The following is a 26,192-nucleotide window of genomic DNA, read 5'->3' as shown; positions in this document are numbered from 1 at the left end:
GATAATAAAAGAGTATTTGAGGCACAAAATGGTAAGAAGCAACAGCCATATCATGGAGAAAAATTGAAAAGAACATGGAAATAAACCCTCTTCTGCAATCTGGTTCTGTTTCAACCAATTTGGCAATGATAGCTAGAGAATATGTAGCTACAGCAGAAACCATAAAGCTTCTTAAAACGCAACTGACAAACCTGAAATTTCTGTTTAGCTGAAGCTGCATAAACAATATTCGATCTTCATTATCGCTTTGTGGATGACATAGCATCAGCTGTAACTGTACGGCTTCATGAACAGTCAGGACTACTTCAGAAGTCACTGAAAATCAGCCCAACTTTACTGCTCTGCTAAAAAGGGATAGAACTTGTGACCTATTGACAATTTTCTGATGTTATGATGGTGATATTGGCCAATCACTCCAAGAAAGAACTTGGAAAGTTGAGGTTTAACCAAGGTAAAAAGGATATTTTTTTTTAAGTTTTGACAGTTTAATTGAAATCTGTTTGAAAAAAGTATTCATACACAGCAGTAACCAAAAGCTAAAGGAATTGTCTCACTTCTATTTAAATAATAGCGGTGCTAATGGATTTGGGAAAGATAATTTTTTTGTAATATAAAATAATAGCTAACATTTTGCAGGGCAGTGTACATCTTCAAAATGTTCTACAAGCATTAAATATTCTTCAGAGCATTCTTTCAAGTGAGGTGTAGGTGTTATCTCACTTCAAGGATGGATGAAAATAGAATTAGGGAATTTTGTGAACTACTCATAAGTGCCCCAAGAGGCAGAACAAGGGTGTAATTCAGATCCTTCCAACCTGCCAGCTTTTACTCAAACCTAGAACTACCAGATATCTGAATCTCCCCTCAGATTTGTCTCTTTAACCCACCCAGGATTCTTAACTGGGAAGAATTTCAGTATTTCCCACTTTTGCCTGTGTCCATATCCCATGGACATACTTCTAAAGGAGCAGATGGCTAGCAGAACCATGGGACATCCAGAAATCACAAAGACTTTATTGACAGACAGCCCCTCAGTGCAGCATGTGGGTTACCACCTTCAGAAAGCAGGAAGCCTCCTGTGCATATTGCTCTGGTCTCACTGGGCTTAACTTGATATGTTGCTACAGGACATCATGCGCAGCCATGCTGATGCTGCCTGCTATTCCAGGCATGGTGAGCACCTGCTGTACCAGGTCTCCATGCCCACTCTCTCTCCCCTGCAGATCCTATGGACATGGCAGGTCACCTTGATTGGTCCCAGGCCATGGGAAACACACTACAGGTACCATACACTGCTCACACATACAGGTTTCACTAAATTAAAGGACGTATAGGAGACCCATTCAGATCACACCTCGGTCTTTAACACAAACTCATTAACAAGAAGCATGATGTAAGTTAATTTGAATAAAGTAATAACATTACAAAACAGAGGCATCAAATACTTCCTATGAACATACTGGCTGTGTATTCTCTCAATATGAAATGAAACACCTGCACAGCTGCAATCCGTATCAAGAAAGATGAGGAGAACATTCCCACGGAAAATATTCTAGCTGGGAAAGATCTTACCTGTGGAGCTACATTTTCAGCTCTCTTACTTTTTTGAAGAGTGGGCTTGCAAGTTCCTGAGGAACAGCGATGAAAAGAGTGCAATGACGAGCAGGTGGTATTTCAAACCTGATAGGGCTCACTCTGAGAAGCCATACACTTCGGTGGGTCCTCAGTGCTCCTGTTTTTCTGGGAAGAGAGGTCTCTTTCCTGATTAATACTACGTGAAGCATTGTTACGGGACTGCTCCGTTCCACTGTATTCTCCCAGTGGCCTGTGGCATTACAAACTGACATGAGGTAAATGGTAAATAAACAACCCAATTGCTCCTGAGCCACTTATGTTTCCTTGTAACCTAATGTGTGCAGCTTCCTATTTTCATCCGTCTCTACATACTGTCTCCACATTGAAAGACAAGGGTGGTGGTGGTGCTGATTTTAGATTTAGCTTCATTAAGAGCTGAATCAAATTCAGACCTAGTGTAAAATCAGTGCAACCCTGTGAAATACTGTCCCCAGTTTTAATTTGGCAACAGCTTTCAATACATTACTCTGCAGATATAAACTTCTGGTGGTTGTAAATATAAAGAGTACAGTTAAGTTCAAATATCAATATTAACTTGTTTGTCTGAAACATCATGATATCTTTGAACTGTTTTCCAATTGTATCATTGCAGTGGCTAGAATTTGTGGTAACATTTATGTATGTATAGATGGGTAGATTTTTTTCTTCTTTTTGTAAAAAAAGATCAATATTCTTCAATGATTGAACACAACTACCATTCTGTGTGGCCATTTAGTTACAGGGAGAAAAGACCACTTATGCTCCCTTTTGTCTTATCAAACTTCAGGCATTTATATCCGATTTCCTTCTATAATCATTGGTGAAAACACCATCTGAAGCTGCCTGTCCCTTTCCCATGTCTGGCAATCTCTTTAGGAAGTGTGTTCACAATAAAGATGGTGAAACATTTAGTCCTCCAGAAGTTTCAGATTTTAATTTTAAATTAACTTCACTCCTTAGACTTCTCTGAAAATTACAGGTGAATATTGACAAGAATGAAGTCACATATAAATAGTGCATTGCAAGTTATAAATTACATTCTGACTCACCAAAGATGGACAATTTTATGTATAAACTAATTTTGTACCTGTGCTTTGAGAACTGTTGGGCGGGTTTGTTCCTTATTACCTAATTTCCACATGTGGATGTATAAATACAGGCCAAGCCAACCAAACTCTTATATTTTTACTTCCTATTAATAAAGCCCTGGCATTCTATGATAGTTGATTCCAAAGGAAAAATTGGAACCAACATCCTTACAATAAGTATTTTTGTGATGCTGATTTTTAAGCTAAAAATGTATGCTATAACTACATAGCTTTTCCAAACAATGGATTAAACTACTCTAAAGTTCTTAATGGTGTACAAGGTCGTTCACTTTATTTGGAAATTACTTTGCCAGCATTTCTGACACTGCATAGAACAGAGACGGTAGTAAGTACGTAATGTTCTGACATTACATGCTAGATAATGTTGCTATTTTAGGAAGAAATGGTTTTTATGGGTATAACTCACCAAAGACTGCATGACCAATTACAACTATCTTGCAATGTGCAATTCATTGATCATTAGATTAGTAGTTATTTTAGTATTTTGAAAAAAATACAAGCAGGAGCCGGACTATGATCCCCGTCACTAAACCAGCTAAGTTCATACTCCTCAAGCATATTTTTAGGCAAATGGAAAACACTATTCAGAAACACTAAAGGCATTAAATAACTGAATATGTAGTCCAATCGTTGCTGAATTCTCAGAAAATACATAAATGCATATTAAGACTGCTACCTATATCATACATACCTAAAAAAGCCCTTCTCATACCCAGATGGGTTAAATTTCTGGGTACAAATTTGGTTCCTTTCTGAAGTGTCACAGCTATTCCCAGCTGCTCCATTTTGTGTGCTAATATATGATTTAGCTGAAACTGTATGAAAATGAATGTTGCTAGAATACTTCTTTAAGTGTCATTTATTTCTAAACAGTTTCAAACAAATAAATTATTCCAGTTAACTTAGGCAGTAATTTCTATTGATGAAATTAGCTCAAATTCCATCTGCTTCAGGCAGATGCATGGAAAAAAAGCAATCAAAATACAAAGTGCTCTTGCTTTTGATCACGCTATTTCGCTTTCTACATCAGTCTACTTAAGAGGCATAATCCTGACAATGTTATACAAGATCGTTCATAAAAGCAGAAAGAAAGGTAACTCTCAGACCTAATTGCTTCCACTATTTCCAGATGTGAGAGATTTCAGATGAGCTATTAAGAGATTTGCATCATAAGATCATAAGTTTTAAGCAGTTATGAAGGGTAGTTATACGATCTATTTTAGACCACTAATTAAACTGCACCCAAAAAATCACTAAAGATTAGGAATGCAAGATTCCCTCGGCAGTCAAAAGAGAGAAAAACTCTTTCCCCTACTCCATTCCATAATGACTTAAACTATTTAAATAAAAAAATAGTACTAAATTCATCATACCTTTCAGAGCTTCCTTCATCAGGAAAGTGAACCGAGTGAATCGCTCAAGTCCCACTCCCAAATATCAAATTGCTATAAAGTCCATCTTCAGCCCTTCAACTTATACGTGTGAGAGGGGCATAGACTGAGAAAACTGTTAGCTAAAAGGGAAGAAGGTAGTTCTAAGAAAAGACTTATGTCTAAAATAGCAAGAAGAACAATTAACATGTATTACTATTACACATCTTCTCAGCATTTCAACTGATTTTTTTTCCTCACAGCAATAGATTCAGAATTATTGTATCAAGCATTTCTATTAGGATACTGAAGTTAAATACATTTGAACTTGGAAAGCATTGATGCAGAGTCAGTGAAGTGACTATTTCAGGGTGTTATAAAGGGTGATGCTCAATCTGCTGTGGACTGCCCATTCTCACTGAATCTCTCAAGAAAGTTTTAATCTGTTGCTGCTTTTTGTAATAAAGCAGACAGAACATAAGTGAATGCATTCCCCATGCACATCTGATTTCCCCCGACACCCCCCCCCCCCCCCCCCCCCCATCTTTTCCTTTCTCAACACTGAATCCCCTGCTATATTTAACAGGGGACAAGAGGTCTGAAGGGTGCTGAGATGCCGTAAACTTCATAAAACAGCCAGGAGAGAAATTATTCATGCCCCATTTTCACAAAGCTTCAGTGTCAGCTTGACTTTATTGGATTGCAGAAAATTCATATAGGAGCTCAACTGTGAGAGGAAACAAGACTTCATTGGTTCTTCGGCACAAAAAATGACTTGTTCCCCCTTTCACATGTTTGCTAGAGCTGAAGAGAAATATTTGTATCTGATACTTCAACAAATTTTAAACATTAAAATTTCAGCCTTTTGTGAAATTAAGCAACAAAATATATCAAGAAAAAAATAGTTTATATAAAGAAAATTTCTAGATGTCCCTTTGATTTAATATCATGATCACTGCTTATTAAAGGCATCCAGTTTAGGGCTATGGCCTAAAGGTTCACATTTCCCATCACTGAGTTTATATTCCAGTTATGGAGAACTTGGGCTAGTGCTTAGTTCCCATGAAACACCGATGAAACCTATATATTATTTATCAAAATAAAATGTCTCAGTAATTAAACAGTTAGCCTCATGAACAAGTAAGAAAATTAACATCCCCCCACTTTGAGAACAGTGCTCTTATACTTAGCAAAACTAATTTTCCAACTATCTGAGCTATGTCAAGAATTGTCTTGGGAGAAAGAGAGGTTAGGTCACTGGTGCTTAGTCTGAGTGGAAGGAACCACAAAGGATACTACCTTGAAGAAACATTTTAAATAAGTGCATAAGACTAAAGTGCTAGGAGGTTCTGGGTTTGATGATTTAGAGAACAGGAAGACACACCATAACACCTCAGAGTATTCATAGTAGTTATATTTATTTTTCAGTAGACTGAAAACAAATAACAGCTGTGCCTCAGAAAACTGAGTCACTACTAGTAAAAACCGCTCTTGACTCCTCATGTGCTCCTGATGCTTCACAAAGTGCACTAAAACACAACATAGCAACCCTGAAGTTTTGAAATAACAAGCATGTCAATGTGATACAATATAGAAGTCAATTATTGCCACAGTTTTATTTATATTAAGCTTGTTTAGGTTTTCCTTTAAAACATTTACGTCATTTTCTTTCTACTTTTGGTCTGAGAGCTGCATTATTAGAAGAACATTTTGGAAAGTAGAAACTGTTGGGTTTTTTTTTTCCTCCTGGATATTTAAAACAACATTTATATGAAAAGCTTTTGCCTTGCTGACTGAGCTTTAGTGTTGTGAAAGATATGCCTTGCAAGTAAAGATAGAATTCCTCTTTATAGACATGCTGTTTCATTATAGCATAGGTTGTTACAAATCCTTTGTCGTGAACAACCCTCTTCATTTCTTCAAAGTCTGTGATCGAGAACATTCCATGATCAGAAAAAGAGAGAAGGTTTCTGTTTCTAATGCATAATGAGTTTCTGTGACCTAGACTATCTAGTTTTGTGCTTTGTTCCTTCAGGTTTGTCGCCAGTATAGTTTAAGCTAAGTTTAACATTTCCTGCTAGCCCGGTCTTGTTAAGATATCTTTTTATGAGAATAATTTTGGAAATACACAGTAAGGATGGAAACACACTTCTCGTGTACAATAACCCATTCATGTAAAGTAACTGTCCTACAGAGAGAATTAAGGTATGAAATACATCCCTTTCCTGCCACGAAAGGGATAGATACAGTGCAAGGGTGGCTTTTGGTTGTGGCATTCTCATAATCTGTAACTCTGGTAGCAGTTTGCCCTTGTGAGAATAAGATTCATCCCTCATTCTTCTAATTTCTCTATTTCTTTTCTGTTGCAACTATCAAGTCCTCTACCACAATACTTGAGCAACTGAACTACTTAAACACTACTAGAGATCCCAAAATTATTGTGATCATCACCACCTTTCTTGAGTAACAAAATACAAAATGCTTACGAAAATTACTTTTTAAGCTCAAAACCTGATAAAATTGCAGAATTATTCCAAATTTTCAAATACTTAAAAACTGAAGATAAATGTTTTGGTTCAGAACCACAGGAGGCTTTTGGGGTTTTGCTTTCCATAATAATGCCACACGTTTGATTATAAGTGCAAGTACAAATTCATTCAGAAAGCACTGTGAATTTAACAACAAACATATCCCTTAATGGGGAGTAGCAGTACTGGCAGAAGGAAATCTAAGTACAATTTGTTTTATTTCTGGGGATTATTTTACCTTCTTGATATAATACAACGAACAGCTCTTGGTGCTTGCCTCGTAATCCCAGCACACATGCCTGAATACCACAGAGCGCTGTACTCCCGGCCCCATCCTGACAGGTGCCAACACTGAAATCGTAGCTGCCAGCCCTGATATTTGATCTGCTAATCGTATACTAATCTGGAACATGGGTTCCTGGAACAAGAGAGGCATCGGTGCTTCCCTGCAGCAGATCAGCGTGCCATGCAGTGGGATTGAGTCTGGCAGGAGAGCATTTCCCACATTGCAGCCTCAGCCCAAGAGATATTCCATGTCATAAAACCCAGTGCCATCTTGGGCCACGTGTACCAAAGATGATACTGCTGAGGTCTGGTAAAAAGCAAAAATTCTGGTTTTTTCACAGCCAAACTGTCAGAATGCTCACTGCAGCATTTTACTGCCACAAACTTCACTTGCCAAGCCTGTAAAGCTATCAGGAACCACCTGCATTCAAAAGCAAACTATTCTATGTATTTAGTTTATTATGTCGTTTCACAAACTCCCTGAAAGCCACGAATTAACCATGATAAATGAACACTAAAACATTCAATGCATATTTTGGTGCTATGCAAACTGTTACAATACACTAAGCATTAAAACAGATGAAAATCACTGTGTTCTGCCCAACAATATATTAAAATTTAATAACTAGAAAAAACAGCAGCTATCAAACTAAGAAACACCATTACAAAGATTCTCTCATTAACTTCAGAAAAAATATTTTCGTTAGAATAATTAATATGTATGTTTTAATTAAAAATGAGCAATCAGTTTTACATACTTCTGAGCATCAAGAAGGTTAGGAAACAATACCTTCATGCTATAAATATAAAACAACTGTTTCTTTCTCATCTTAGAAAGTCATCCCAACATAGAACAGAATGTGTAAAGGTGGCAGAAAATGTCTCATATCCCTTAATTGTATCCCTGCAAGTATTTTTTTTCAATGACAGTTTGTATAAAAGGACATATCAACCACATCAGGCTGGGGAAAAAAACCTATTTCAATTCCCCTGGTTAATTGTAACCTCTTCGCTTTACTTGTAATTATTTCGCTCCTCTCCCAAAACTTGGTTTATTAAGGTCTAGCCATCACAGCACGGGTCAAGCAACATTTCTGTTGTTGGGCTTTCTGCCCTTTGTCTGTCTTCCTTTCAGCAGAAAAACCCTGCCTGCAAAGAATTCATAAAAGAGAAATCCGTTTTGCAAAGCAGAATAAGGGTAAAAGTTGAATGAATCACTATAGCTCCAGACTATTTATTTACATATTTAGGTGGGTAATAGTTCCTTGAGCTTGGTCTCCTGCTCTCCTGGAAGAGACATGCTTTGTGCTAGTCACTTGTGAGACTGCAAACTGGACTATTTCCTATACTTTGCACTTTACTGAACGATGCATATAGTGGCTGTTTCTTTCCCCCCTCTGACTGTTGTCTGCATTGGAAGAAATCTTTTCCTGGTCTCACAATTTCTGTGAGTGATCATACCTCTTCAAAGTTCTTAGTTCAGAAATTTTTTATATTTCAAGTGGGGTCGACACCACATCAGGTTATGATTATGTTTTAAAAACACCCCCCCCCCCCCCCAAAAAAAAAAGACAGCAGGAATTAGTAATGTTAAAATCACTCACCACAAAAGACACAAATAAAAGGCCTGCAGCTGTCCTGACAGTTCAAGCAATCATTCCCAGAAAACTCTCTTTAGCAGAAAGATAAATACATGAGCTATTTCTCCTAACTGAAACATGCTTTATTCTCTAATTACAGCGGGTTATCACCTGCATATAAGTTTCTTGCTTTTATAAACATACCTGAAATACAATGTGTTGAAAGGTGCAGGTAGATAATTGCTTTTCTGAAGATACTGTTGGGGTCAAAAGGAAGCACTTCTCTAATACATAATTATTTTGTTTATTTAGGACAAAAGCAGAGGGAAAAAGAGTAATTCAGATAGCTCCAACTATATGCAGGCAACAAAATCTCTGTGCATTTCTCCAAGTTACTGCTTCCACTACCTGCTTCAATTATTAGCACTGAGTTGCAATGGGAACCAAAATCCCAGGTCCCCATCTGGATGCTGCTCATAGCAGTATGGAAACAGCTCAACAGCTGCCCATTTTATTTGTCTAAGAGTTGTGACTAATGAGTTTAAATGTCTGCAGTAATTTCCACCTGTCCATCCTGACTCTTGCTGACCGCTGCCTCTGCTGCGGGGATCCATCAGCTGCCTGGGGAAGCAGCACCGAATTGCTGCAATTCACAGCCCCACGCGCGCGGAGTTAAGCTGGGACTGTTCCCTGGCAGGGTGCAATCCACAGCTGCTCAGCAGCTCTTTGGTCAGATCTGATCCACCCAGACAGCAGGAGTGGGAAGTCCTAGGAAAGGGGCAGGACGAACAGCAGGCACAAGAGCCACAGCAGACTTCCAGGCATACTATAAGCAAGTTTCTGAAAAGTAAGATCATGTGCTATCCAGTCATCCACACATCAAAACCCCTAAAATCAGAAACAAAAAAGACACCCCCGACCTGGTTTCTTATTCCCTTTATAAAAGTAGTCATTTATAAAGGTAGTCCTTGATAAAAAAGTAAAATAAACCCCCCCAGAAAAACAAGTTGCCATAGTCTATTTTTACTGTGCTTTTTTATCGGGTCAGCTACCTAGCTTTGTTTTAGTTGCTTCCTTCCTCCATACCAACCAGCTAGAAGTTACAGTATGAAGACTTGAATTCATTTGTTTTAGTGATCAAACATTCACCAAGAAGGTAAAGACATGTGGGCCTATGCCACCCAAGGCTGCCAGACGGCGTTCCTCCAAATGAAATTTCCTCCAAATTCCAACCTGTCGGACCACAGGTAATTTGTTCTCTGAGAAGAGAGAAAGCAGTGCTTTTAATCCTCTCGTGACTGTACTCATTCACGGTAACATTTCCCTGGCCATATTCTTCACTGAAATGAAGCTTCCCATAGTGCTGCTGCCATTTAGTTCATTCCAGAACACTACCTGCCGCTCACCCAGCAATCCCATCGGTCAATCACTGCTGCCTCGCAGCTGCTCCCCCCTTTGCTTTTTCTTAGCCAAAGATGACTTGTGCACTTTACAGCACAAGACTACCCCTTCCCTCTGAAAAATCAATCACCGCTCCAGTTCATGCTGCAAGTAAAACTTTAAAATAATCAATTTTGTATTTAAGGTCACCTATTATCTATTTTTTCTTAAGGTTTTTAATACTTCTTGGAGGAGAACAGCCTGCTTTTTTGAAATTCACACCTCACTCATGGCTACTGGTTACAGGTACAAAAATGAGTTAATAATTATCTATAATTGCTAATTATAGACAAAAATCACAGATTCAGAGGGAAAAATGACAAGTGCTTACAGGGATGTCAAAGCTATTGGGAACAGTTCGGTGCAAACCTGCGCTCTGTCAGAAGAAAATCTGGAAGCAGGCTGTAACCAGCACAGCCTTCAGCACACCTGTGACTGTGGAGAGGATGAAGCCTCCATTTTGGTCTCGTACTGCATTGCAATGAGCTCACGTTAACTGATGTTGATGTAGCCAAGCCTGCCACTCCTTTCCTTAGAGAAGGACTCAATATCGTGTGATGTAAGAGCCATCGTCTGCCTAGTTCCAGGCAAGATTTTGTGGGCAACAGAACTGTGGACCGTGCTGTGCTCTAGCCACTCTCAGATGCATACTCTGCAAGGCAATATCAGCAGAGTCCCTCTCCTGATGAATTCTAAATTCTCATGTAAAAATCTACTATTAAAAAGAAAGAAAAAAGTTTAGGTAAGTATTCCTGTAGAAATACAAAATGGTAATAAAGAAATTCAGGACTCTAACACATCCTTTCTCTTCCTAATGCAGAGGCAGCTCTTGAGCATGACTAAGAAGATAACTTGGTCATATTGTATTGCAGCACAACTCTGCTTCAAACAGGGCTATTAAAGCCACAATATGTTTTAAAATCATAAACACTGATTTATAGTAAGGCTTTGAATAGCCTCCACAAGAACTGTCTAACTGCACTATTCTCTCATCTTTGTTCTCCAAGCTGTCACCCAATTACTACAGGACTGAAGCAGACACAACCTATAACTATATTTTCCTCTGAATATCTGTGATCCTGTTAATTTTCCTTATTCTTGGCAAATGCGTAGCTCAACCTCTTCAATTAATATTTATTAACTTTACCTTTCTACATTGAACTTTTAATTATTTAAATGCCTAACACACAGTTCTAGAACTACAGGTTTTATGAAGTGCATACTTTTTCCTGTTGCTCTGGAAGTAGAAAAGAGAAAATGCCAAGTCCAAACTCCTATCCTCAAGATTTTTCAACTCAATAAAGACACAATCTGGTTTAGTAAATGCAATGAATGTCTTGTCTCACAAACTTAATCCATATATGCAAAAGAAAGACACAGACTGAAATACTGTGTTATTTTTATTTGGATCATAAAAAATCCCACCAAACAATTTATTGCTGATATACTGTGATTATTATTGATTTATTGAAGTTATTTTACCCACCAAAGAAGCTGTTTAATCTTCCACACAAAAGTCTGTTTTTCCTAAAAAAAAATAAAAATAATTTCCCTAAAACAATATAGTATTCTCATTATGTTTCTTTATCATTAACTCCAAAATGTAAGAAAAGGCACAACGTATGCCAAAACGTATTCTTCTTATCACAGGAAACAGCTGACATTTAGAAAAAGAAAAAGAAAAAAACCACCAAGCTATTTGTCTTAGAATTTTTTTCTTATTTTAAAAATCAAATAAGTGACAAACGCCCATCTTAGAGCTCACTTTCATAAATTTGGAATAAGATGTTCAGTCCTGCATCATAAGAAGCTGTTGATGGAGATAGAAGGCAAATGGGCACAGACAAAAGCAGCAGCAGTGAGTTTCAGGTCCATGCTGCCAGATAAATCTTCCTGTATTGCTATAGGTCCAGATGGATGGACAAACAAAATAACCCTGGCAACTTGCAAGTTAGGCCAAAAATTTTCAAAACTGGCCTTAATTTTCTTTAATTTTGACCAAAAAAAAAAAAAAATTGCATGTTGCCAGTTTGTCATTACAAAATTCTGTGAAAAACATGAATGCTAATGGCAGGTTTTTTTACTTGTATTTTCAATATTTGTCCTAACTTCTCACAGATGAATAAATTCAGCTATAGAACCAGTTACCTCCATTCCACCTGAGAGGGAACATTTTGGAAGTCTTTAAGGACAGCTCTTAGCTATTCTCATTACTGCTTATTAACTTTTTTTTTTTTTTTTTTTTTTGACACAGAATAAATGTGTTTCTATCAGGGTTCACTGATCTCCATAAAGAATCAGTGCTGCTTAAAGGATAAAACATAGCAGAGTTCAGAATGCTTTTTATATAATCTGATTAAAAACTTTAATGGAAAATAATAAAACTGGCCATGAACTCTCAAAAATATTTTCTGCTAAAAAATGTCTCTTGAAGACCCAGGGACAACTGACTCAATCTAGACTTCCCTCAGGGCATCAGAAAGCTCTAGACCATCTTAAGCAACCATTGAAAACAGAATAGATGAGAGAAGAAAAAACCCCAAACAAACAAAAAGAATCAACAACAAACAAATCACCCTTTGTTAGAAAGAGGAAAATCATTGCAACATCATAAAACAGGGGATCACATTTCTTAAAACTAACCCTGCATCTAAGGTCAACAGGGAAGATGAGGGTTTTTTCAATAACGCAATTCTCTTCAGCTGTCCTTGAGATGATTGACAGAATTAAGCTGTAGGGATGCTCGGAAGATATTTAATGTCAAGTTCAATGGTGAATATGCTAGTATTTTAAGAACAACACCTGTTCCAAAGCCTTTGAATACTATTATCAGTCCCAGAAAACAGAAGGAGCCAGAAGCACTTGGCAAGAGAAACTCCAAAAGATGACTTTTCTCACTTTCAAGGAAATCTCTCTCCTGTCTGCAGTTTGAAAATGCTTTCTTTGTTTCATTATTCCTTCCCTCTTTCTTTTTTCCTCCTTTCTTATTTATTTAATTTTGGATTGAGTGGGCAGGAAACAACATTACTTTGGGAGTGGTTTGTTCCTTAGGTACTCTTCACTTCTAGTCACTTTAACACATAAGATAGCTTGCAAAAATGCAGAACTGCTGTAGCAATTGCCTGTGTTCACCTTTTCCAGGCTACAGCTGATGTAATACATGCAACTTACTTTTCTTTCAAACATATATTACATCAGAATAGTGCTAACAGTAGTTAATGTTCTGTAAACCCATACCTTTCCTGATTTATTCCAATATATTCATGCATATCTATTTGCTTACCCTTCTACATGTGCTTCAAGCAGTGTTTTTGATGTATTTCTATTGTTCTGTTGCTCTGAACTCTGAGCACATTTTCTTTGCATTCCAAAAGACTGGGAATGTGTATAAAATTACAACTTGCATAAACAAAATAAAAATAAGATAAACTAGAAGTTGAATGTATAAATGCAATGATAATAATAAGATAAATATGTTTTCAGAGTAAACTTATTATTCATAGAGATGTTATTAGAGAAGAAAATAGCATTATAAATTCAGAGAAGAAAAAAAGAGAACATCTCTAGTGGAAATCCTGATAATCATCTAAGATTTAGAAACCCTTTAAGGAGTTTCTTTGGTAATTAATTGGCAAAGTATACATTCATTCAAATATATGGCACTTCAAATATACAGATTTGTTTTGATCACTGCACTAGGTATTAGGTTTCTTAGGCTCACATGTCAAATTCTACCCAGAAAAAAATACTGAGAATAGTATCTTGTATGGTCCAGAAAGAAAAAAAAAAATCCTTATTGAATGACTCTTTTCCACTCTTAAATTTCAAATGCTCGTCTTGATTCAAATACAGTGTTTACTTCTGAAATAACAATGTGTATTATTAGTCTAACTTTACACTTATGAGCATTATCTGGAACCTAACACTTGAAAGTGGTGTGATTAATGAATTATATAGCCTTCTTAAGGAATGTGTTGCAGGATTATCATTCTAACTTATTTGTGTTTAGCAAAAACATAAGAGAACACCCCCGCACAACTTGAATACATCAATATTTTCTCTAGCAATAACATGCGCTTTGAATAAAACATACATCAATGACAATTTTTCATTATTTTAAAGAATAATCCAGTGATTGCATATTTTAAAAGGCACACTTCTTTTTCTTTCAGTTGGATCCTTAGGACCAGAACTCAAGAATCAAGAAATGTGGTCTTAAAAGGCCTCTGAACCCCTCCAATTCTGTGTCTTTCAGGTCCAACTTCAGGTCAAGTTACAATCAGAAGTTACTATAGTTGCTGAAAGCAAAGATCACCCAAGTAAAACAACCTTAAAGTATGACATGCTACACCTACACCCCCAACACTTGTGCCAAAAGAAAAGGAAAAGAGTTTTCAAGTAGCTGCTTAATCTAGTCTCTCAGTTACTTCCAGTGAAAAGCAACAGCACAACACAGATGCCAACATCTGACCCCTGGTTTATATTCAAAATCACATTTGCCTTTTTTTAGCAGCAAAGCCACAGTGAGCTGCAACACACACCATGCCTTACCGAGACAAGCACAGAAAGGAGAGCATTTGCTTTCTTTGTGCTTTGAGCCAGGAACAAGCAAGATTTTTTCCTGTGTTGACAGTATACTTTTGCAGTAACAAATACATGAGCCATTCAAACCAACACATTACTTACTTATCCAAGGATATAAGCAAAAGGGCAAAACAAGTCTGCATAACAAAAGACCAACTACATACGTATCCTTGGTAATTTCCTCTATCAGACTCGATCTCTATGACAAAGAACTAGACCACGTTCACTGCACCTCCACTCCTTCAGAGGGACTATGAAGATCACCAGCTTTTCCACTACCACCAGCTTTTCCACTGTCACTGCCTGGAAGTCTCTTTGAGGTTGATCAGTGCTTATTACAACCTGAGTCTTTCACCCTTTTTTGGTCACAGGCTTTTGTCTTTGGGAGGTGGACCATTCTGATCCTAGGGTCTTGATCAATAAAAACGTCCTCCCCTTGGGAAGCTCAGCTGTTGTTTTCCTACACCTGAGGCTGCTGCAATTCCTTGAGCCCCTTTGGGGGATTAGTAACATCAGTAGCCAAGATGTACTTTGCTGCTTTTGGAAGTTTGTGTGATAACCATGTCACGATTTAGCCGCATGTTGACTAGTCTAGATAAGACAGTATGCAACCCGAATGAGACACGGAATTTGTCAATTAAGTTGCAGAAAGTGTTAGTACATTGGCTCAACCTGGAAGACCTCACCAATTTGTTTATGAGACAGAAAAGCAAGTGATGGGGGTGGCCAGGGGAGAGCGGGGGAGGAATCTACCCCTGCAATCTGGAGAGATCACTGCATACAGAGGCTTTCAGTTCTGTAGCAACTGCTGATTATGCAAAAGAAACAGCCTGGTTCTACCTGCAATGCCAGTGGAAGTATACTAATATCAGATATGCTTTAAATCTGTTTGTTCTCATCAGGTACCTTTCAAACAGCCCTCAAAGGTAACTAAAGCAACTAGAAAACTGAACCCATCTGATTGGTAAGGACAAAAAAGAAAAGGCGGGGGGGGGGAAGGAAAAAAGAAAGTTATGAAAGTTGAAATTACTGCTTAGTTACAAAGTTCTGTTTTTTAAGACTCAAGCAAGTTTTCAATTGGAAAACATATCTGAATGTAGAAGTTGCTCTACAAATAGAAAATTATTAAATTATCACCATCGACAGTGAGCAAGAAGGAATTAACTCAGCTTGATCTTCAGATTGACTGATCATACAAGATTGTTAATAAAGATGTGGAAGTACACACTTAACTTAGAAAATAATCACATTTGATAGACACAAGAGATAATTATAGAACTTCAGCTGTCATTTTGTAGTATAACCATATACAAAATTGTCATACTTTTTTTAATGCAAATTAATGAGACCATTTGCTGAATCTCTGCTAGCTTTGCTATCTGAGAAAGCATCACCAATTTTCAGAAGCAATCACCTCTGGTGTGCATTAGATCTGTTTAAATAAATAAACAGTACATACAGAATACTTATTTATTTTTACATACCTATATGAAAGCAATAGAACATAATTTCCTACCATGCAACCATTTCTGAATGCTCCCCTTAATCTAAATAAGGATGAGAAGCAAATATGTGCAAATTTTCTATTCAAAAGCTTGAAGTGAAACAACTCACTTCAGATATTTAGTTTCATAATATTTGGTGGTGGCGAGGGGTGTAATTATAGGCTTATATTTGAAATATTTTCACACTTGAAAAGAATATTTTGCCTTGAAAATGTGGCAGGGGAAAAAACCCACACCACCAAACCCCCTAAACCACAATCTCCTCATTTAAAATGTTTATCTTTATTTTCTGAATGAGTAATAACCTTACAAACACATTGCTAAAAGGGGAGGCAGAAAGCGTTTGGATGACCTGGTTCTTAGTTATGAGGAGGGAAAAATCCCTTTGAGAAAGCACTGACTTAAACTACAATGCCAGGAACACAAAAGACAGTTCAGAGTTGTAAGCAGATGAAGGTATAATAGCCCCGGCAGATCCAAGGGCTCTGCCATGGAAATCTAGATAGGCAAACCCTTAATGCTGTTCTTCCACATACGCAACACAGATAACAGGGACTTCACCGGAGATCTCTGGGTTTTCCCGCACAGCTAGAAGTCAGCCCAACATTAATCTAATCATATATGAAGAATATGTATGTTTCACATACTTAGTACAAAATATCTACCGTAAGAATTCCGAGCAGCTGAAGTAACTGTCAAGCAGTTGTTTTCTGTAATTTTTTGATATGCATTTTTTCATAACATGATTTATAATTGCTAATTAGACATAAGTGATCAGAATAGTAAAATTAAGACTTATGTGAATGAATTTTTTGGAAGTTCTGTGCAAAGCAAAGCATATTTTCTAATATTTTCTGGAATCCTTTCTTGCACCGTTGCCCAGAATTAGAATTATCCCTCTTCTGGATTAAAGATGCATTGGTGGATTAGTCTATCACTGATGACAACATAATATATCCTTCCCAGAGGCTTAAAATGAAAGGTCTGTTAACTACAGACTATGTTAAAACAACATCCCCCCCAAAAAACCCTTTGACACAAAATCATATTCTAACATTTAGACATCACCATGTGTAAGATCAAAAGTAGTTTGTAAAACATGCCTCAGGTTCAGTGTCACGTATCAGTTCTACTCCTTTCACAGACTGTACCACCTATAAAACTAGTAAGACATGGAACCAATTCCTGCAAGGGTTAGTCATCAGTATTACTTCTAGTTTTAGCCACCGGAACAACCTGAGGAACACCACCTGGACAACTTAAATGAAAACAAATGTTGCTTTAATGTTTCTACTTGACGCTCAAACACATATACACATTTTACAAAATTATGCTTCCTAATTTGATGATTGCAAAGCAACAAAGGAGATAAGATATTTCTAAAAAAATTGAATTGAGCTATGATGTGGATTGGAATACATAACTTTGTTTCAGGTAACAGTTGGAAGTTGATTCCTTGTTTTACTCTAGCACTCTAAAAGAGATGTTATATTATTCTGTAAATTAAGAGACATACAGCCAGTTTTCCATAGAATAGCACCATCCTCCAAAGTTTTGTTAGATGTGAGGCTATGTGGTTCATAATAAGTCTTCCCCTGTGAACTTCTGGGAATATTTGACATGCTGATAATCATGCAATGATGACTTTTAGCCTCTTAAATATTTAGGCCAAATTGTGCAACACTAACTAAAAAGAAAAAAAAAAAAAATCACTGCCTGTAATAAAATATAATGTACTGCATTTTCTGGAGGTACTTAAATATCTAATTATATCCTTTTTCAATTACATCCCAGGAAAAAGTAGATGAGTTGTTAAGCATTAGAGATTTCAAAGTAAGACACTGGGGTCTGTTTTTTCTTGTTTAAGAAAAGATCGTCCCAACTGATTTCATAAAGGCCAGTAGAACTATTGGTTTAAAAAATGCAGCTACATAGAATTCAGCCAAGCAATAAACTTTCTACCACACTTATCTGTTGGTGGGATTAAACATTTTTCTACTGTTTATTTAAGAGAAGACTTGCATGTCATCACTAACGTTGCTTGCTAAATTGGATCTTTGAAGAACAATATAGAATTTGTGAAATATTTGTGTGTAGAGCTCTCAGGCTGTGTGCTCCATCCTTTGAAGGAAGCCATTGTAAAGGGGGAGGGTCCTGAGCACAAAGCAGGGAAGAACTGCTTTTCTGGCAAATGACAGTATCAGCAACAAAACTCTTACTAGAGCTGCATGCTTCAATATGCAGTAAATAATACCCATACACTTTATAGAAATAGAAAGGTGGAGGATGGGGGAAAAGGGCTCAGAGTTCTGCAGTCGAAGGAATTTAAAGGTACGTCTAAGTAGTCTTAAGAAGGATTGCTTTATAACAAAGTATCAGTTACATACAGCCCTGAATCATAATTAACCTATGTATTCTTAGAGTAGCAGAGCAGTTATAATGCAGTTCTGTGCTTCTCTGTGATGAATCTCAGCGACTATATCGCTTTCTTGACATTTTACTATTTATTGGTTCAGTAATCACAGTTCGGTTGTCTTAATCACACACTAACTGAACCATTGAGAAAGTACCAATAGATACACTATCTAGAAGATACCAAACCCACCAGATTGCAACGTTTCGGATCGAGAAAGAGCAGACAGCAACTCACGTCTGAGTTTGTCTGTCCTCCACTTTGGATGCCTGGCTTCTTTTTAAAGGGAATTAAAGGGAAGGGAGTTAATTTTGGCCCAGGTCTACTCTCTCCCCTCTTTTTGTTCCCTTTGATATGCCCGAGCCCCATTAAAGAAGACACGAAACTCCCGGTGGGGGGCGGCAGGGGAGCCAGGCAGCTTCCCGCTGGGGGCCGCGCGGTGCCGGGGCGGCAGCGAGCGGGGCCGGGCCCTGTCCATGGTCCTGCAGCCGGACGCGGCGGCCGGCGCCGCCGCTGGAGCGCCCCGCCCGCCCGCCCGCCCGCCCGCCCCACGGCTGCTGCCGAGCCCGGCTCGCAGGAGCGCGTCTCTTCGGGGAACTCGGTAGCGGGGCTGGGGGCAATAAAGAAAAAACGAATACCCAGCCCTCCTGCCAAAGCCCTGCCCGCGCTGCGAAGCCTGCCTTTCCCTCGCGGCTGCCGGGGGCGGGCGGGGAAGCCCCAGCCCCAGCCCAGCGCACAAGTTCCCCGCGGTGATGCTGGCTCCGGCGGCAGCCCGGCTCGCCCTGGCCCCGGCCTTCCCGGAGCCTCCGCCCGGGGGGTCGGGAGGAGAGAGGAGCCAGCACCCTCCCAACCTGCAAAGCTGTACAGAAGCCAGGCAGGAGAGCGGGAGAGGCTGGGAGCTCCCTCGCCTCCCCCTCCTCATTGCCGGCTTCTGGTACCAAGGAAACCCCCGGCGGGCGGAGGGGAGGCTCCCATCGCCTGCACAGTGCCCCCCGTGCACCCCCTTCTCCAGGCGCCCGGCGCCGACGCCCGCTGCCCCAGCCCGGACTCACGTGTGCCGTCAAACCGGGTGGCTATGGTGTCGAGGAAGGTGTTCTGGGGGGCCAGTAATCCCTTCATAACCGGCATTTTTCCAGCCTGGTGCGAGGTTCCCCATCAAAGTTTGCCTACGAGGGTGGTTCGAGAAGAAAGTGCAGAGGGCGCCCGGGGGAAGGGAGGGAGGAGGCGGAGGGAGGGATGGGGAGGAGGAGGAGGAGGATGGGGATGCCGCCGCGCCGCCTCCGGCGCCGGGAGCCCCCCGCTCGTCAGCCCCGGCACGGCAGCGCGCTCCCGCCCCCGCCGCTGGCTGCCGGGCGGGGCAGCCGCGGAGCGCCGCGCACAGGTGCGGAGCCGGCGGGCAGCGGCGCCTGCGCCCCCGCGCAGGGAGGGGAGCGGCCGGCGGGGCAGGGCGGCCTCGGTCCACCCGCGGCTGGAGCGGCCGGGAGCCGGCGGCCGCCCCGGGGGTGCCGGCCCCTCCGCCGCCCCCACCCAGCCGGAGCCGTCCGGATCCCGGCTCTGGCACGTAGGAAGTTTCCTGCGCTGAACTACACGGGTCACACGCACCCCCTTTTACGAGTAACATAAATATTTCAGGGTAAAGCATGGGAAACGCAGGGGACCTTGTTTTGCTCCAAGGAGACACTGCTGGCATGAGTGGCAAGTGCCCCTGTAGGTGTTCACTGGAGAGCGAGACTGGAACATGGTGAATGCTCCATGTGGTATTTGCACGTTGAGGCTATTTTGCTTACTTATTTAAGAGACAGGCATTTTCGACTTCATTGTGAATATTCTCTAGATAACTTTTTAGAAATGCCTCCCTGAAAAATTCCTGGGAGAAATTATTTTTTTTGTTGCCAGCCAAAAAGAGTGCTGAGACTTAGATCCTAGCCCAGGAAGTCTGCTGTGTAAATTAAAAAAGGATTAAAATGAAGGAGCAGGTACACAAGCTGTTCCCACATTGGATGAGCAACTTGCTCAGGCTAATACCATGGCTCTTTAAATGCTGCCAGATAATGCTCCATGGTACAGTCATTTCACCTACTGTAGCAGCAATGGCAAAACTTCTCCATGTTTTTTCAGGACTAAAAGAAACTGGACACTGGAGAAAAGAGACATGAGTACACTCCCTCATCTACAAAGCCACTATGCATTACAGGGGGGAAACCTGTTGGTCTTTTGCTATTTTACAGTATTGTTATTATTTCTTGTTATTCCCTATTATTTGGGGTTCTCTCTTTCCTCAGGTGGATACAGACTTTGATTACCACTTTTTAGGATAAGCAGCGCAAAGAGAGGCTCCAGGAAGGACAAAAAAGGTCTTCCTTTGCAACAGAGTGAAAGGAAATAAAAACTAAGCTTCAGAAAATGCTGACACATAGGTTTTATAGCACAATGTAAAGTCTATCCACAGTAATCCCACCTTGACTCTGAAGAGCACAGCAGTATTTCACCAAGATCATGAATCTGTCCAGTTTTCCTTGTACTGGAAGCTTGCACAAAACAGTTGATATTGAGCTGCCAACTCAGTTTTCAGAGATGGCATATGAAAAGGGAGAGTGCCTTACAGTCGCCAGTACTTTGAAAGTCTACAACATCTCACAGTACTCTCAGCTTCTTAGTTAGCTGATAAACTTCAAATTCATGGCAGGCTTTTACCTTCATTAAGAATCACTAGTCTTGCCTTTAAAATGTACAATTTTTAATACTGAATGCCAGCAACTGTTAGTTTTCTTTTTCACGATTATTCTCATGTCTTCTAGTTCAGTATAAGCAGAGCCCTAGAATTAATTTCCCTCAATAGCTTTCCGTTTAGTCTCACTAGCGGATATCACACTTGTAGCTAGGTTTGATGCTACAGCACGTCCCTACTGGTGAAATAAAGACAATCCTGTTCCAGTACTCGCAAAATCCAGAAAAGCATGATCAGGCTTTTGCTTCTGTCAAAGCACTCAGCAGCAGAGGTTATTAAGGTAAATCTGAACCTTTGAAATCTGCCAAGGGACTCACGTATGTTATAGCCTGTGTGCTGTGGTTGTATTTCAGCTTGCATTCTTTTCCATGACCTGCCATCCAAGTAGGGATACAGTGAAGAAGAAAGGAATATATTCTCAATTCTACTACAGGCAGTCAGGAGACAGTAACCCACATACACATTTAAAGACAGAAATATATTTCTCAATTCTGACTCACCAAAAATCATCCAAAAAAAAAGGAGGGAAAACATAATTTTCCAGGGGAGTCAAACTGCTACCTAATAACCACCAGCTTGTAAGTGGCTAATAATGTACTTCCGCACACACAACAGAGGCTGAGCTGTAAATATCATGCTGTTTTGACATATGTTGCATGACACAATGACTTCAGTAAGTTTAGAGCTCTATGAAGAGTGCATGGAAATTCCTTAGAAACCACGAGACAGAAAATATTTAAATAAAGCCTTAAGACTTGGGCGGGAAGGGGGGCACGGCGATGACACACACGACAAAAAACAACCCTATGCCAGAGGAGTTATGTGGCATGTTTCATGTCGATAATGGTGAGCAGCAATCACAGTTATTGAAATGTTTTCACCACTGGCCAGGAGCTGTTGATAGCATCAGCAGTGAAAGCCCTACCAACAGTCAAAGCCTGGTGACACACAACAGAGAGGGACAATACCAAAGACTTTAAGGAGAACATGCTGAAGGCCTCTTCAACTGAGAACACTTCAGGGAAGAGGAATGAAGGTTGCTGTGCTTTACAAATACTTGCAATCATGGCATACTGTTATAAATTGGTTATGACTACATCTGTGTACTATGAACGATTGGTAACAATTAAGCTTTTAAAGAAATGTATGTGTTTTACATACCACAAAACAACCACCCAAACTGTTCTGAAGTAGAATTAATGAAATATTTTACAAAAATAATGTACACAATGAAAAAAATCAAATTACATAAGAAGAGAAACTGAAGTGTACCATCCTATTTTGCACTTGAATTTAGCATAGTCTACAACCTTTTGCTCATAAGAGTAATCCTCCTTAATACAGACTAGCTGCAAAACACAGGAGCATTAAATCTAGAGTAGTTCAAAGCAGACATATTTAGCAGGTAGAAATTTCACCGAGCTGAGAACAAGATCAGGAAAGCAGAGACAGAAAAGCTTGGAGAATTTAAAAGGGAGGTGAAGGAGCACCTCAAAGTTTGTAGTCAAGTGCCAGAAAATTATTTCTTAAGCATTTAGCAAAACACAAACTAGGGACTCTGAATAGTCACAGACATGTTTTTGGTTTTCTCTCCCTCTCTCTTTTTTTCAGGATGCTTAAGAAAAACTCAACTACAAGGCCAGGTAAATTTTATCTTGCTTCAGGAAATCAGCTTTCAATTCTGCTATATTAGTTTTGAATATCTGGGATAATTTGACGCTGTCTTTAAAACATTATGTATTTTTTCTGGCAAAGACCGATAAACAAGAGTTGAAATCTAACTTCGATTTTTGTGTATAAATCTGTATCCACTTCAGGTAAATAGCCCACTCCCTGTATTCCTGTCTTTGTTTACTGTAGAACATTTTGCTTAATTCAAAATATACTAAGGACTAATAGCACTGCTGCTGTACTTCAGGTTGCATATTAGCAAATGAAATTGTCAGGGGTTTACAGTTTAGACCAGAAGTACTATCTAAGAAAATAAGGTTTGTTATTTCAGATTACTCAACAGTATGTAAAATATGATCTCAGCCATACATTTCCTCCCACTTATCTACAGCTATTTGGGCATTCAACATAGCACATTACATTTTTAGGCACTGTATAATCTTTTTAGATATTGCTTGTTACCCAGAAATGAGGGCATGGGCAGAGAGTTTTGCACAGAGCATATGCAAGGAGCAGCATGTTGTAGCATTTTTGGTCATAATTGCACACCTTTTTTTCTTCATTTATAAATGAAAGCACAATTTCCAAGTCTGTTTAATAATATTCCACAGTACCACAAGTTACCGAATAATATAAGAAGTTAGGAGTTGCTTACTGCTTCCCTGCCATAAGCGCTTGACCTCAACTTACCTGCTACAATTATGCAAATGAAAACAGATAGTGAAAAATCAAATTAACAATCAGAAAGGACTGCCTGCAGCTTACGTTTGTGCTTGAAATCACCACCCACTTCTTTGTTTGTTTACCTGGGCATCCAATGGAAAAAAGGGAATTATGAAAGATCCTGAAAGTACTAGGAAAGGGCAAAGAATGGCAACCTGCTGTTCATCTGCCACGAGCAGGCTAATTTAGTCTGAAGTAGAGTGTGTTAAGAGTATTATCCTAATAAATGATCATTATGCCCAAAGAAACACTGGGCCTTTTCTTTTGTTGTACATAAGACAACAACAGAACTTTTCAAGAGCAAAACTGCATAACTGAAGTTCTGCCAAGCAAGGGACAGCGTGGGTCGAAGTTTAAATACAAAGATAGCACCTCTGGCTCAGGAGGTGACTGGGTTGCTATAGAGTGAGAAAGCTTGCGAGGAAAAGGGTTACAGTACTCGTCTTGTTAGTATGCTCTTCTCCCACTGCCTGCTGTTAGTCACAGCGGAGAAGTGACATTGGTTAGACAGAACCTTGGTCTGACCCAGTAAGGGCTGCACATACACTATGTGGGTTCTAAACACCTACATGTGATTATATATCCACCAGCAATTCCTACTGTAAGACTATGTTTTCTATTGTATAAAATTTTGCCAAACATAGCAATCTGCTTCAGGCAGAACATATCTGGAACATTTCAGCTAAAATAAAAAATAATTTTAAAAAGCAGCCATTTTCAAGATGCAAGTGAGGAGGAAAAGTACAGGTCGGGATATCTCAGTGAATGAAGGAGCAACTCACTGGAACATAATGTAAAGGAGGAGCCATAGTAGGGAATGGGTCTGGGACATGGTTAGTAATTAGGATGAAACAGATGAAGGCAAATGGGGAGTAGGTGGTGGAGTAGGGAAAAGCCAGAGCCTTGTGGGGAACTTGGACACCCTTGAGGCCTTAGACAGAAAGTAGAAGTCAAAAGCAGCAAAACCCAAAAGGGTCATTAGGAAATATACCCCAGCTGAATTGCACTCAATGGGCATGAGATACAAGACAAGCAGCAGGAGATGAAGCAGAGCAGCTCTGAAACAATGGGGCAAAACACCAAGAACCGTGAGAAAGTGGGGCTGCCTAGCTAGACAGAATGACACGGGCAAAATGCAGGATTGGATCCAGGACAATTTGGAGAGGAAAGGATCAAACAAGTACAGGGAAAGCAAGGAGAAGAATCTATAACTAATGGTAACTGGAACGAAGTTAAAGATTCAAACCTCACTTTTCTTCTGTTGCTGGCAAATACCTATGAAACATTTTGGCAAAAGCCACATTTCTCTTTTGTGCTGATATAAATAAAGGATGCAAGCTTACCAATGTTCACAGACACACCATTCACTAAGGTACTGAAAAAATCGATGTGGTAGATTCAAAATGTTCTGTTTGTTCTCATACCACCAGCATATTAGGCTGCGGGTTTTGGTTTTGTATTTCCATTTAAAATATATAGGAAAATCACACACATCAGGTTTCATTCCATTATTCATACTGTTCAACTACATAGAATGATAATGGTCTATACAATATTGATTTGGTCTTTGTATAGTTAGAAAGCTCATCACACATTCACAGATCCAGGTTTCAAGCGTGCATCAGATTTGTATAAAAAGATGCTGCTTCATGTCTTCTGGAAAGTAGGTGAATTAAGACCAGAAGATAATTTTCTTTTCAAATAAAAAATGAATCAATGGCGAATCAGATCTCAAAATTAACGAGGCTATCAAATCTATATTTCTATCCTCACTTTCCTACCCATAAAAGCAGGATCATAGTTTTCACCTCTAAGGATTGTGTGGATACTCTTAATGTTGTGCAACAATCAAATTTTACAAAAACCTCTGATAAAGCTAGAAAAAAATTAGCATTTGTCATACAAGAGTGTTTGGATAGTGTTCAGAAAGTTATGGAATCACATTTCAAACAACAAGGAATTAAGGAGACACTGAACTGTTCTATCATTAATTGAGCACCATCATGTGGGAAAAAATAATAACTGTTGTTTATAGGAAAAATATTGCTTAAAGGATAAATGTACCTCTGTGCACAGGATCAGCATCCAAAGCTGAACAAGCAATATCTACTTTGAATGAAGTTTGGTTTCTATCAGAAAATAAAACTAAAACCCCCAAGCTAAACCCAAATCCTAATCCCCCCCCCCCCCCCAAAAAAAAAAATACAACACCACCACCCCACCCCACTTCTGGACATGAAGCTGAAGCTAAATGGGAACATAAGTTTTCTTCTCAAAATCTATGCAAGAAAATAAAGATAGACAGAAAGTGGGATTTAGAAGAGACTGGAGCACCGTAATGGCTTATTTGTGTTTTTCCTGGATATGAAAGACATCACATGCCAGTTTACCTCACTGTGGCATTTAAGGTAATGTTGATGTTACAGATTGAAACAATGTTGCTGGTTCAGTTCACTTCTTAATGATGAGTGTTATTTTTGTTCCCAATTGTTTCCTTTGAATACTTCGTGAATACAAACGTAGCTGCTGAGAATATTCTTTATGGTGAGATCACAACTTCATTTGCTTATGATCTGGAGTTTAAAACTATTTCATTATAAAAATCATTCATTACTTTCTAGCTGCTTGAATCCAAACAGTAC

General features: G+C 39.3%; 1 protein-coding gene across 3 annotated transcripts in view; it reads right to left on the bottom strand.

Annotated features, from left to right (window-relative positions):
- KCNH8 (potassium voltage-gated channel subfamily H member 8) overlaps positions 1–19,825 on the bottom strand; it is a 195,821-nt gene extending 175,996 nt beyond the window's left edge. For all 3 annotated transcript variants that reach the window (XM_056338272.1, XM_056338273.1, XM_056338274.1), the window contains exon 1: positions 19,481–19,825. In XM_056338272.1, the coding sequence (XP_056194247.1) occupies positions 19,481–19,556 (76 nt within the window). In that variant the 5' untranslated portion in view covers positions 19,557–19,825. The remainder of the gene's footprint in view (positions 1–19,480) is intronic.
- Positions 19,826–26,192: the final 6,367 nt, after the last annotated feature.

The sequence above is a fragment of the Falco biarmicus genome, chromosome 4 (assembly GCF_023638135.1).
Source record: "Falco biarmicus isolate bFalBia1 chromosome 4, bFalBia1.pri, whole genome shotgun sequence".
Classification (NCBI taxonomy): domain Eukaryota; kingdom Metazoa; phylum Chordata; class Aves; order Falconiformes; family Falconidae; genus Falco; species Falco biarmicus.
Note: the sequence above shows the minus strand (reverse complement) of the source record. Positions and strands in the feature narration are given on the sequence as shown.